Source organism: Lutjanus erythropterus, chromosome 11 (genome assembly GCF_056507025.1).
Source record: "Lutjanus erythropterus isolate fLutEry1 chromosome 11, fLutEry1.hap2, whole genome shotgun sequence".
NCBI classification, from domain to species: Eukaryota; Metazoa; Chordata; class Actinopteri; order Lutjaniformes; family Lutjanidae; genus Lutjanus; species Lutjanus erythropterus.
In genome coordinates, this window is record NC_139327.1 from 25209477 (window position 1) to 25223814 (window position 14338).

General features: G+C 39.1%; 1 protein-coding gene across 1 annotated transcript in view; it reads left to right on the top strand.

Annotated features, from left to right (window-relative positions):
• Positions 1–14338, top strand: part of fryb (furry homolog b (Drosophila)) — a 66564-nt gene that overhangs the window by 9670 nt on the left and 42556 nt on the right. Inside the window, exons 2-8 of the mRNA XM_084729795.1 lie at positions 7663–7856; positions 8806–8859; positions 9010–9149; positions 10322–10412; positions 10879–10958; positions 11147–11227; positions 13940–14108. Coding sequence (XP_084585921.1) covers positions 7663–7856; positions 8806–8859; positions 9010–9149; positions 10322–10412; positions 10879–10958; positions 11147–11227; positions 13940–14108 — 809 coding nt within the window. The remainder of the gene's footprint in view (positions 1–7662; positions 7857–8805; positions 8860–9009; positions 9150–10321; positions 10413–10878; positions 10959–11146; positions 11228–13939; positions 14109–14338) is intronic.

Consider the following 14338-nt stretch of genomic DNA (forward strand, 5'->3'; position numbering starts at 1 on the left):
TTTCAGTGATGGGCTCATGAATCTGAGATGTTACAGTCAGCAGAAAGCACCACTCTTATGTAGTCATCAACACACAGCCTGTCGTTTACTGTAACATCAGTGTTTGTGTTGTTGTGTTGTGTTGTTGATATAGAGGATGCAGAGATGAACTAGCAGGCTCTCCTCTGTGATACTGACTGAACACTAGCTGTCATTTTGTGCATGTATGCATATATTTGTGAGTTAGGGCTCCAACTATCAAATGTTTTCATTATCGATTAATCTGCTGATTATTTTCACAATTAAATCTATTAATCATTTAGTTTAGAAAATGTCAAAAAAAAATTGTCCAGGCCAACAACTGTCGGCTGGGCAGGTGTTAAAAAATAATGAAACTTTAATTTTGATTCTTGATTAATTTTTAAAGTACCTTTCCATGCAAAAAGGGCATTAAAGCTATTTTCAGCCCCTCAAATATGAAGACTTCCTGCTTTTCTCAATTTATTATTATATTACTAAATTTAACTAAATTTCTTTGGCTTTTGGACAGACAAGGCAAGACATTAAAAGATGTCGCCTTGGACTTTGAAAAACTGGAATGAACATTTTTCACTATTTTAACATTTTATGTATATTGCAGGCCAATAGTAAACATGACAAATAACTTTTAGGTACGCCAGTTTGTACACAGGCATGTAAAAGTTGACCTTGGGCAAGTGGATTTCTGACTCACTTGCTCAACATTAACATTAACATTAACATAAACCCAAAGACTCTTCATTTACTATCATAAATGACAAAGAAAAGCAGTAAATCCTTACATTTAAAAAGCTGGAAGCAGCAAATGTTTGGTGTTTTTGTTTGGAAAGTTACTATAACAAGTACTCAATTATCAAAACAGTTGACAACTTATTTTCTTTTGACTGACTACTCGACAAAATCGACTCGAATTTTCTGTGTGTGTGTGCGTGCGTGTGTGCGTGTGTGTACACAAAATTCGAGTCATATATATATATTTATATACAGGTATACACACACACTGCTGTGTTGCTAAATGGTCTCTTGTGTGCGTCTCTTTAATTAGATACCTTAAAAAAGTGTGTGTGTGGTTAGCAGGGCTGCTGTGTGGAGCGTATATATTAGGTATGTGCTGAAGGTTACTGTCAGCAGAGGTTATGATGGTGTAAGGGTTACAGAGATATTGCAGGGGAAGTGTTGATGGTTCCCTCTTCAGCCATTTAATGTGATGTAATAAAAAAAAAAATCACAGGAACCCTGATGGTGTGTGATGGTGTTTTCTCATTTAAGCTCCAGTTTCTTTCAGCTATTGGACCAAATTGAGTTGTGTACATTTGCCTTCTGCTCCAAGGTCATGATAATGATTATGGCAGTCAGGAGGCGAGAGAGCCAAGAAACAGGCTGATAAGTCCAAGTCAGGCTTGTGTCTCAAGTTACTTATCGAGTGAAATCACTAGATAAATAGCTGACCTCATCAAGTTGAACTTGTTCTAGCTCATGCCAACCTTTCTGACATAATCATGTGTGGGCCTGTATCAACAATATCAACACACACCCATAGCTGAAACAAGCTGACTTTTTTTTTTTTTCAGTTTTCTAGTTTTGAGTTTTCATTATTACAGTAACTGTATTGGTGCTTAAAGAAACAATCTTGAATCCAAATGTAAACAAAAGAGCCGTCTACTAATAAATCTGGCAGGTAGATCAAAATTTCTTATGCTCTAGAAGGTTTGTTTACATCTATATGAAAAGAGGAGGCCTATATTTTGAAGTATTATTGTTGAGAAACTCATCATTTTAATTTTCAGCTATATATGTGAATATATTTTGTGATTCAAGTGTACTGATTTTCTTTTGTTGCACCTAAAGCTCTTATAGCGAACAGACTAAGGGGCCAGTTAGTTAAAACGCCACCAACAGTAACAATGAAAATGCCAAAACACATTAATCACACACAATGAGAGTTTGTCAGCTGTCTCCTCTGACAACATGCAGGTTTGGTTCTGCAGGGTCTTGTCGAGGGCAGCCGCTGTGTGTTTGTGGTAACTGTCTGCACTTTTAAAAGTGACTCATTGCAATCCACCTTTCTTACACACAGCCAGCAAAATGTACAAGCAGTACATGGTTAATTTATCTTCATACAACCTAAGAAAACTTGTTGCAAGCAAGGTTTACCGACCCAAATTAACATCTTGGCCTTAATCTCAACCCCTGTATGTGTGATGACTCTAGTTTGACTTACGCTGTTGATGTGTCACAGTGCATATATGTATTTTAATCACTCACCACACAGTGTTTATTAGTCATGAGTCATCACTTCAGTATTTGTGTGTGTCAGTGTTGCATGATACACAGCGATAAACCTGAAATTAAAGTTGTCTTTCTACCAGTCTTGCAACTAACGGCTCCTCTGACCATTCTAGTTTCGAGTCAAGTTCAAAAGAGTGATCTTAGGTGAGACAGGTTCAAAGGCAGGCATTCTCACTATCTTGCGATCAAAGACAGCCTGGTACAAAAGTGTGACAGTTTCCGATATTTAGGATAACCATCTAACAACTGCTGCTACAACCTACGTCAGATTTTAGCATACTTAACATATTACAAATACTTAATGATAGCTCGCACTCTCTTTGCAAAATTCGTGTCCTAGTTGGCCTTTTTTCTCTCACCACAACGTGGTCGACAGTCTTCTACTCCTCCTTTTCTTTGGGTTTTTTTCATACACATAAATACCGCTGTTGCAAGGGCTTGATTCTTGCTTAGCTTCATTATTTACCACTGTAGCAGTGCATATGGATGACTCATGCTAATGATGATGACGATTTAGAGGGTTGCTGAAATCTCAGTTAATCATTGCCTCTGACAAAGAAAAGCGTCTGACAGATTGGCATATGATGATGTTCACAGTGAAACATCGCAACAGACGATGATGTTGTTGCTGAGTATAAAAGGATCTTTGTCTCAGCACCGCATGTCCGTGACTTAGTTTTGTTTAATAAGAAAATAATAAACATGACATGCAATGAACACCAGCAGTAGTTTCTTTTTATCTTCTCTCCCACATATCAAAAACAGAACTCATGCAACAACTCTATGGCAACTCTGAGGACACGCACTACCTCAAATACAGCAGGCTTTTAAATCACGGTGTTACGATCGTGGAGGACCACAGAATATTTGCCATTTTTGTTTAAAAGTGACGCAAAACAATCATTATCAGAATAGTTGCTGATTTATTTTCTGTTGATAGACAAATAGATCAATGGACTAATCACTGCAGCACGTCCTCTCCATCTCCTCTGTTCTTCTGCTCCTTTCCCATCTGTATCCCAGTTTCTTCCTCAACATATTTTCTGTGTTCATCATGTTTTTTCTGTCTCGTTTCTCTCTTCTTCTCAGTCTTGCTCACACATTTTACAATAAACCTTTGATTAAACCAAGGTAGACGTGTATTGGCTAGACATAACAGATTTCTGCTGAGTCACCTCTTAAAATGCTGAGTCATGCAAATTTCTACAAGGTTCCTGGGAAGCGCTCTGGTGTGCTATATCGACAGCTCTATTGGACACCATTGCGTCTTTCTACTCTCATCTCATTTCCCCACCTACATGCATGACGCTCAAACGCATGCACACACACACCCCTTAAATTCATGTCACTGGGAAGCTTTAACAGATTATCTCTGTTTAGGTTCAACTCTCACTAAATTAAATCAGTGCCATTTGCTTTGTAGTTTAACCACATTACTTAGTTTTCCTGATTTGTCACCATCTGTTTCGGAAAAGTCTTGTGTACATGTGTGTATTTCTGTATGCCTGTTTGCGTCTCTGCGAGTGTGTCTGTTTTCGTGTGTGCGCACTTGTGTATGAGTAGGGGTCAGTGGGAGTGGTGGGTATGTAAGAGAGTGACCTCCAGTGGTCTATATATAGCGCCTCCCTCCTCCCCTCGCCTCTCTCTCGGGGCAGTGTTGAAATTCCAACCCAACTCTTCTGGTCAGATCTCCACAAGGAGCAGACTTTACTTAACTGCTACTGACAACCAAAGGACAGCCACAAAACCACTCTCAAAGAAGCACTTTATTTCACTGCAACTTTCCAATGCAAGGAATCCAAGGTTGTACAGAGAAGTGATGGCAGGCCAGGAGGTGGAGCAGACGCTAAAGTTGAAACTGATAGTTGGTCTATAGGCTCATATAGCTCTCAAGCATGGGGCCCTACAGAGCGTCTGATCTACACGATCCTCTGCTGGAGCAGTATGGTGGAATATCTCTGGATCCCCGTTGGTAGAGTTCACTCGCAGCGGAATAAGTCCTGATATTTTGACACTTTGACACGATCTCTTCCTCTGTGATTGCAAAACTCACAGCTCTGAGGCATCAAGTCGTCTTCACTCGGCCATGGCTCTTCCGGTCTGTGGATACAGCAAATCTTCCTGTTTCATTTGGATTGAATGTGGGATACAGCTGTCATGAGAGTTATCTTTCTCGCCCCAGGCGCACGTCTTTCACTTTACCTGCCTGTCATTTTCTGAAGGATGGAGCTTCACACCTTTAGCTTTGGTTAAACCTGTCCAGTGCCTGAGCCAGACATTACTCTGATGTCTGTGGTTACTGTCATGGTGGAATAGTTGGATATTGAATACATCACCTGCAAGGAATTACTTTTAGTTGTCAATCATGGGAGCTGTATTGTACACCTTATAGACTCCTCAGCTACCCCTCCTCAGTGTCATACCCTCTCCCAGTGTTACATTCCTCCTCCGTCCCGCTGTTTCTACCCATTTCCTTGTCCCTCTGTGGCTGTCTGCACCATGGAAGTGCCAACTAAATGGAGCAGGGCTAGTGTCATCAGCTTCATCAAGGGCCTTGGTAAGCACAGAGGGGTGTGTGTTCATGTGCACGCACGTTTGGATCATTTGAGCACTTGGGTTTCACACAAACAGGTTGCTGTCTGTGAGGCCTGGACGCCTGTCGAATCCGAGAATTAGTATTTACATCTCACCTCTTCAGTGAGGTCAGGTCATATGGTCAAAGAGGTCAGTTTGGACCTGACAGAGCTGTTAACTCACACATACACTACTAGCCACTTCTGGGGAAGGCCCTGGTAAATTATTGCTTAGTGTCATCTTGCGGGAAAGTATTTTAGGCACTTTGTTCTCCTCAACATGTTGAGGGAATCAAACCAATGGATACATTATGTTAGCCTAAACACTATAGCCTTTAGTATTAAGCAATTGCAGATGTGTATTTCAAGATAAGGATAAGAAGGATAACACTTTGGATGCATTACATTGTTAATGTAACATTAATATGAATTGAAACTCCTTCTACTCATGCTAAAGTGAGTTATTTCCTCCTTTCATCTGATAAGTTTCATGGCACCGTTTTCATACTCCCTGATGGTCCACCTTGAGCACAAAGTACATGACTCTATTCACTGTTTTTCTTTTCAACGAGTTGAGGCAGAGCTGACACTGCAGCTGCACTTGTGGCCATCTTCAAGGTGCCGCTGTTCTGTTCTGTGCCAGAAGACTTTCATCCTCCAATGTGTGTTTTATTCTCCAAGGAGAATAAAATGCTTGTACTAGAGAATAAAACACTTGTACTATGTGCCATCTCTGTCAGGTCCAGAAGAATTGCATCCCTGATACCTATGTTACTATAGAAAAATGAGTACCAACACGTTTTCCGAATTTTGGCTTCAACTTGGTACCAAAGTATAACTTCTCATGACATCCCTACCAGTCACACAAGCCTCCTTTGTTTGCTATCGTTGCAGTTGTTAATACTCTACTTTAAGTGTATTTAGGTGCATGTTTGGGTTTTTTCTTTAAGTGTATTTGTAGACCTGTGATTTACCGTCAGTAGCAACAGTTCATTACGCAACATGCCGGCTTTCCAGTCACTGACGCCATGGAAGCGTGTGCTATTTCTTAGAGTGATGAGGTTGTTCTATTTTGAGGCCATGTCAATATTCCTTGAGACACATGACAAGAAGTGCCCTCTCCCTCTTTATATCAGTCTGTCCGTCTGTTGTCTGTCTCTCACTCAAACCCCTTCCAGACTCCACCAACTCCCTGTCTTTGGTCTGTTGATCATTACGTCTTGCGAGAATTAATAGTGCCCTGTCTCCCTGATGATGTAACCAGAAAACAGAAATGAAAACATGGGCAGTCCAGTCTGTGTGTGCATGTGTCCATCTGTGTGCCTGGAAGTGTACCCTCTCAAATTTGGACACAGTCAGTATAAATTAGTCACCGCTATGCCAGTCAAAAAATTATATTGCAATTATTTTAATAGATATTGCATTTGTGATATGATTCACAATTAGTGGGAATGATCATTTTTGCATCTCAACTTTAATTAAATTAATTAATTTAATTAAATAATAATCATAAATCATGATGTGACATTTGTTGAGGAGGTCTGAACCAAACAAAGATGTTCTCTTATATTTGAAGAACAAGAGTTGTAGGCCAGGGCATCTGCAGCACTGCAGGCCATTTTGGAATTTTGATGATATTTCGGTTAATGTTGCAGCCCTGGTCACTGCTGAGGAGTTTTAACTTTAGAGAAAGTAGGATGATGTTATTCTGACATGAACAGATTCTTTGTGTTAATCAAAGTATAAGGTTTATTAAGATGTGGTCATAAAACTAAGTGAAGCTGAATATATAATGTATGTAATGTATATAAAAAAAAACACGGTGTCTGTTTGTGACTCTATCACGGAGGTTTTCAGACTGTGATGTGGGAAAGTGGAAGGAGGGTGTGAAGAGAATGACGCGAGGCAAAGATGAAAGGTGAAAGGAACAGGTGCATGCTGGTTTTCTGAAGAGTTTGTTATTGATTGGCCCATTTATTTGGCTGCTTATCAACAAGGTTAGCAGTTAGAGCTGCAGCAGTGATTTTGACACACAGCTCATGAAGGCAATTAAGGTAATTTGAAACCCTCAGCCCCCGGTTGCAGCAATTATAGTCAAAAATGATAGCTCTTGATACATGATACACATTTTTAGACTGAATGTGACTTCCGAAGATATAATGTCTGACGTACATTTTGAATGAACATTAATAAATCTATTTAGAAATCAATGAAAAAAAGACTCCTTGTGAATCCAGAACTCGCCTGAGAATTTTCATGTTTTTTTAAGTTTGCTTTAGTATTAAAGCTGTCCAGTAACAGTTGTCTGGACATGCATGGGTACGTTGTAAGCAGGTACTGGTAATGAAGAATTCACCATATTTTTAAAGTAACATTAGAGTGAAGAACTATAGTGCTATTATCCATCTGCTTTTTTTGGTGAGATGCTGTTTTTTTTGGCAATATCAGCCATAGAGATTTCGGTTTTGTGGGAAACTGTCCCTTTAAAGCAATCCAGTGAACATTTTCTGTACATCCATGGTTACACGACAAACAGGAACTGCACATGAAGATTTCACCATAATTTTAAGGGTACAAATTTGTCGAATTGTAAACAAATATTTAAAAAATTGCAGCCAAGTTGTAGCTGTCCACTGCTAACTCACTGAATCCATGGTAACATTTGATTTCCTGTTTACATCTGCAGTATCCCCCAAATTATGGGAACTGTAGTTCCAAAACTGAGCATGATAAAGAATAATATGAGTAACAAAACTTACTGACCTGTCCTGACTCTCTACAGCCTCTCCAGTGGGACTGAAGCCGCCCCTCCCACCAGTCAGCGGAACGTTGGGAGAGAGGAAGGGTCCTGTCGTCATGGCGCCTGTCAACGTGGACCCCGAGAGCAAGCCGGGCGAGTTCGTCCTAAAGAGCTTGTTTGCGAACTTCACCTTGCTCTCTGAACGCAAGATTCGCATCATCATGGCCGAACCACTGGTGAGTCACTTTGCATTGATGATATTTCATCTTGTTCTGTTTGTCAGCCCGTCTCTCTCAGGTTATAGCATCATCATCATTTTGGACATTTTATCTGATTGGGTTGTTCAGAGTGACTTTTTATATGTTGACTAATCTTTTTCATGCAGAGGAAGTGTTTCCTGCAATGTGCCTCACTGCTAAATAGCCTGCCCTCAGCATACTGACTTATGTACAGTGTAATGTGACATCATTTAGAAAAGGCCTAACACATTTTCTGGTATCTACCTAAACATTTGAAAGACTCTTTTGTCCTAAATTGAAAGGCCCTATTTTATTATATTATTACACCTGAATGGTGATGTTTTTAGGAGGAACTAGCTAGGTTTTTTTTTTTTTTTGCATCTTACAGTGAAGCACACTGTAACCTCTTTGCAGCCATTGGTCATTCTTTTAACTGTCAAGTCCTGTGCACAGTGTTACAGTGTTTTATCACCCTTTTCACATTCTTGAAGCCTCTGATGCATTTGAGGAGCACCAACAGTTACAAAAATTTAGTTACATGACAAACCAATATTTTAGCCCTTTCTACACTGAAGAAAAATTAATTATTAAAATTAATTAATGCTAATTAATCTGTCAGTTATTTTTTTTTGATTGATCGATTAGTTGTTTGGTCTATGAAATCTTCAGAGAATAGTGGAAAATGTCCGTAGTTCCCAGAGCCCAAGATAACATCCTGTCGAGTTTTGCCCACAACCCAAAGATACTTACTGTCATAATGGAGTGGAGTAATCATCTATCAAAACAGTTGCTAAATAATTCAATAATCGACTCATAATCTATCGTTGCACATCTGGAGCCATTTGAAATGTGAGTTTCTTGTCTGAAGGTTTCATAATAAAATGTCTACCTGTTTCCATCTTTTCTGACATGAGTGTTTTCCCTGCTGTTTGTTCTTATCTCACAGGAGAAGCCACTTAACAAATCTCTGCAGAGAGGGGAGGACCCACAGTTCGACCAGGTATGTGTACCTGACATGGACACATCATCAGCAACATGTGCTGTCCCTTTTTTCCTCTGTCATCTTAATCTAGCCATACCATTGTTTTATTTTGGAAATGGGATTAACCTCTCATTCTCTCCTGTCTCTCCTCCTCGTCTTCACCTTCAGTTGATCAGCTCAATGAGTTCTCTGGCAGAGTACTGCCTGCCGTCCATCCTGAGGACTCTGTTTGACTGGTACAAGAGGCAGAATGGCCTGGAAGACGAGTCCCATGAATATCGACCCAGGGCGAACACCAAGTCAAAAAAGTGAGAGGACACAAACAGCACACACGCTCAAAAGAAAGTGGAAAAGATTTGGAGAACTGTTTTGTCAAATACACATAAAATAAGTCACAAAAGACAAACTGCAACATGTCAAATGGACTTCTTCACTATATTCTTATAAAAGATTTGATCCTGGCTCCTTAACAAACCGTAACCACAAATGTCTCTCTCACAATGTAATGCAATTAGAGTCTTGAAATGCTTTTTAATGTTCAAATATCATACATGTAAAAGTGACAGCCCCACTTGGGTTTTCAAGACACTACTTACCTTACCTGTCGAGGCAATAAACAGTAAGAAATACTGTCAGGACAGCAGACTAACTACAGTATATATAACCGTTTAATGCTGCCACACAAACAGCAGAAAACTTTACCTCCACTGACAAAATACACAAATAGACTGCACTAAAGGTAGTGTCCTCTTTGCAGGAGGTTGTCTCCAAATCTCAAACAAACTTCAGGCATAGTTACATAGTGGGCCAGATGGTACCTACAATTAGTTGATTAAGGGAAATTTTAATAAAAGCAGATTTTCATGTGTGACACAGACACTAGAGTTGGGACCAGTCCGATCTTATATCTGTGTCAGGTGCCAATACTGATATAACTCACTCATTGGATATCGTTAGATCCATAGTCTGAAGTTTTGTCATGAATTCTAAATATGCAATAATGCAATTTTAAGCCCTATAGTCAAATTAGTGGTGTCACAATTTCAATATCAAATTGAAAATCGATCAAATTGAAATGATGACTCTCCAACTTGATTGGACTCTCCTAGGGAAAAAACGTATCACAAATTAATTAATTATTTAGTACTTTACTAGTCATAGTTATATCCAGTCTTCCCTACAGTTTATTTGTCTCACAGAATTAGAGTTACATGTACAGGCAGGGCGTGGACCCACCATAATGTAAAATGAGACAGTCTGCAAGTCAGTGAGCCAGTAACAGTTGGCTAACTCAACACATCCTTAGTTTGGAGATATTTTAGTCTCGAAACTCAAAAAAGCAAGATAGTAATTTGTACTGGTGCATCTCTAACATACACACAGGCAAGAACAGGTGGGCCAACATATAGGATCAACACTGTTGTGCAGTGAATGTGACAAATAATGTTTCCGTGTCTCTGTTTGTGTTTGTTTGTCTCAGTGATGAGCAACAGAAGGACTACTTATTGGAGCGGAGAGATCTGGCAATAGACTTCATCTTTTCTCTAGTGCTTATAGAAGTTTTAAAGCAGGTGAGTCTCATTTGACGGTGCAGTCAGTCATTCTGCGTTATGCTGTGTGTCTCATCAAGCCTGTTTAACTTTTAAAATAGAAATGTCTCTCCTCAAACAGTATTTCAGTCAAAGCACTGCCTTTGCCTTTGTTTCAGTTCTGTAATACAAATTGCTTCATAATGAATGGAAAAGTGTTTGAAAACAATTTGAATATGTAATACGCTCTTCTTCAATTAATAGCTTACTTGATATTCAACCCCACTCATGTGAAGCTGTAACTAAATTAAAACAAATACAAATAATAATTTGCATATTATTGACCCAATCATGGATTCAAGAAAACATAATGCATGCCAAACTCCCCGAACTGTCAGAATAGTAGAATGAAACTTTATTAGGACATTTTTTTTTGGTTAAATATTCATATCCATTAAGTGACAAGTCTGAATTTAAAACAAAATGACAACTTTATCTCTCAATCCAGATCCCCCTCCATCCTCTTTTGGACGGACTCATCCAAGAAGTTATTAACCTGGCCTTCAAGCACTTCAAATACAAGGAAGGGTAAGAATGATAACACATAGAAACATAAATAATTTACCATAAATAATGCATTGTTTAGAGTTTCATTGTATTACTGTCTACACTTTCTAAAAAAATGCAACATATTCACATGCAGTTATGACACCCACATGCGTTTATTCACAGCTTTCACTGTATATGGTTAAAGTTGATTTTTTGTGTTTACTCAGGTATCTGGGACCCAACACAGGCAACATGCACATAGTGGCTGACCTCTATGCTGAAGTAGTAGGAGTTGTAGCTCAGTCCAGGTACTGTAAATGCATGTAAATATTTGTAGCGTTTGTGTATACATATAGGTTGAATGTTTGTATATCTACAGGGAGCTGATTGTGTCTGTTGACATTAAGTACAAAAAAACTGTGTGGGTTGTTTGGTGTGAATGTGATTAGATAAACTCCAATTTGCCACATGAAGTTCATTAAATATCTCAACACTGTTGAAGATGCAGTGTGTTCCAGTCCTTCTGTTTGAATGAAAGTGAAAGTGAAAAGGTCTGGTCCACATGTTGAAAGAATGGCATTTTAGCTTGGTGAGCATGTTTCATGAAAACTGTGATAAAACCCAGCAGCAGAGCTTCTAGCATCTTTGCCACTTTCACCACATTCAGGTTAGGTGCATTTTTAAAAAATGCTGATATTTTGGCCTGAATTTGCAATGTTTGGGGTCAGGGTCTGCCATCTTTGGTTTTAGATGGATTACAGTTATAATTTACTTTTGTCGGGAAGCTTTTATTGCACTTACAGGTAACGAGTTGTCGTCAACTTGAGTTAGGTGATTTTGCTGCTCAGGGACCTGAGCAAACATAAATGACAGGAAAACATAGCAAAGACTCTCACTAAGCTAAAAATTTCACATAATTAAATCAAATTAGATAAACATAAAAAAAAAATGTTGTTTCTACAGAAGGGAAAACACTGAATCATGCAAACGTGTCCTTATTTCTGTGCCACTATTCACAATGTGTGACAATCACTTCAATAGCTACAATTCAGCTTTAAATATGGATTTCTTCTTTTATTTATTTTACTACTTAAAATAAAATCCTCTCTGTAACTGATGTAACTGAATTTGTAATTCAGGTCATGGTACAGCTGTGGGCTGATTTGTCATGGTGGACAATTGAATGTGTAGTTACAGTAGCTATCTGTCCTCCCCTTGACCCCATTTTCAGTAGAAACAGCAATTACAAATGAGTCATAAGAAAAAAATGGCTGCCATTCTCCTGTGTGCAGGAAGTATGGTTGTGTGTGTGTTGGTAAATATGTCTGTGTGTCTGGATAATGACACTCCAGATGATGGTCCTCCGTCTGTTTAATGTTGTGTGTGATGAGAGATGAGCGCTGTTCCCATTTTCCAGGAGGTTATTACTGTGATGGAGGAGGTGGGGGTTCACAGGATAGCTCAGTCACTACTGTCACACACACACACACACACACACACGGACACACGCGAGCTGAGCCATCTCATAATTTAACACAGTCATCGATCTAATAATGGATCAGAGTCAATACTTTTAGATCTAGTTTAGCAAACTGTCTACTGTGTGGATTATGGGTTTGCCACTTGATTAAGCTTCTTAGTTTGTTGATTTCTAAACACCGTTTTCAGTGTTATTTATTAGTAGCACCTGATTTAAACACAGGGCTGTGAAAAGGTTGAGTACACACAGGCTTAAACAACCTGGACGCATACTTTATTCTTGGCGTTATCTGTGTGCTTTTCCAGTTCGGTTTATGGATTGCAGTGTTTATGTGCATCTTATTTAAACACTCAGTGCTAAACAGAAGGATGATGACTGTTCCACTTACTTAACTGCTGTGGCAACCCCCGTGAAGCATGCGAAAGCACAGCCCCCGAAAAAATAAAAACGCAGACGCCTGAAGAACAAGTGCGCGCACACACGTACACATTCCCTCCACATCACCCCTCCAGATGCCATTCTAAATATAGACCTGACAAGCGCTGCTAGTATAATCTATCTGGATGGTGGGCACATACACAAACACACACACAAGCACACACACCTATGTGCACATGCAAAAAAAACATCTTCATAGAGGAGTAAGCATTATCCACTCTACATAACAGAGGTGGGATATAACTAAGAACAAACACTTTGATTCTGTACTTAAGCAGATTTTTCAGGTATTTATACTTGAGTATTTATTTTTCTGACAGCTTTTTACTTTTACTTCCTACGTTTAGGAACAAATATCTGTACTTTCTACTCCTTACATTTCAAGTTTCAATATATTTGAGGGGAATTATTGATTATTTTTTATTTTTGGATGGAACAATAACAGAAAGTAAGACAGGCATATCATGCATGACAGATGTAACAAGATGTAACAAGACAGAACAGGACAAAAACGGCATAACAAGATGAAAACGCATAAAAGATGAAACAAGATGAAAGTAACGGAAAAGAAGTAACATGGTGAAAATGACGCAACAAGACGTAAATAGACATAACAAGATAAAAACATGTAAATCATGTTACAAACACTGTAAAAGACATAACATAGCATAACACAATGTAATGCAACATGGCATAACACAGCATAGCATAAAGAAATGCAATGTAATGCAACATAACACAAAGTAACAGGACGCAACAAGACAAAACTAACAAACTAACAAAAACAACGTAACAAGAAAAAAAATACATGTAAGATGTAACCAGAGGAAACAGACAAGAGAGGGAGACTCAAAGCTTTTTTCTTTTATACTCTGACATTTCAGAGACATTTCACAAAAATCAGTATGTCTGTTTCTATTAGAGTCTTTCTTTACACAGGTAACTGTACTAAGAGTGTGTGTATGTTTGCCACCCCAGCTACACAATATTGCAGTAATCCCACTAACCACTAACAGCTGAGACCTGGATATGAAAACATTCACTAACACTCAAGAGAATCGAGCAACTGTTCACATCTGGTCACGTTTTCTTTTCTTGGCAGGTTCCCGGCAGTGAGGAAGAAGTTCATCTCTGAGCTAAAGGAGCTGAGACAGAAGGAGCAGAGCCCCTACGTCATCCAGTCCACCATCAGCCTCATCATGGGACTCAAGTTCTTCCGCATCAAAATGTACCCGGTGGAAGACTTTGAAGCCTCCTTCCAGTTCATGCAGGTAGACTGAGCTAAAATCGTTTACTTGTTATTTACATGTCAGCAGATTGTAAAAAGAGGACCTGGTTTAGGAATCTCAGGGAGTGTTCACGGGACAGACGTGCTCTTTATCTGCATACATTCATGTCTGGAAGCAGTTTACTGCTATCATGAAGCTGTCTTATTGGTTCCTCTGAAGTAATTAGGGGTTAAGTGTCTTGTTTAGTAGCCCTTTGAAGGTAATTGCAGTGG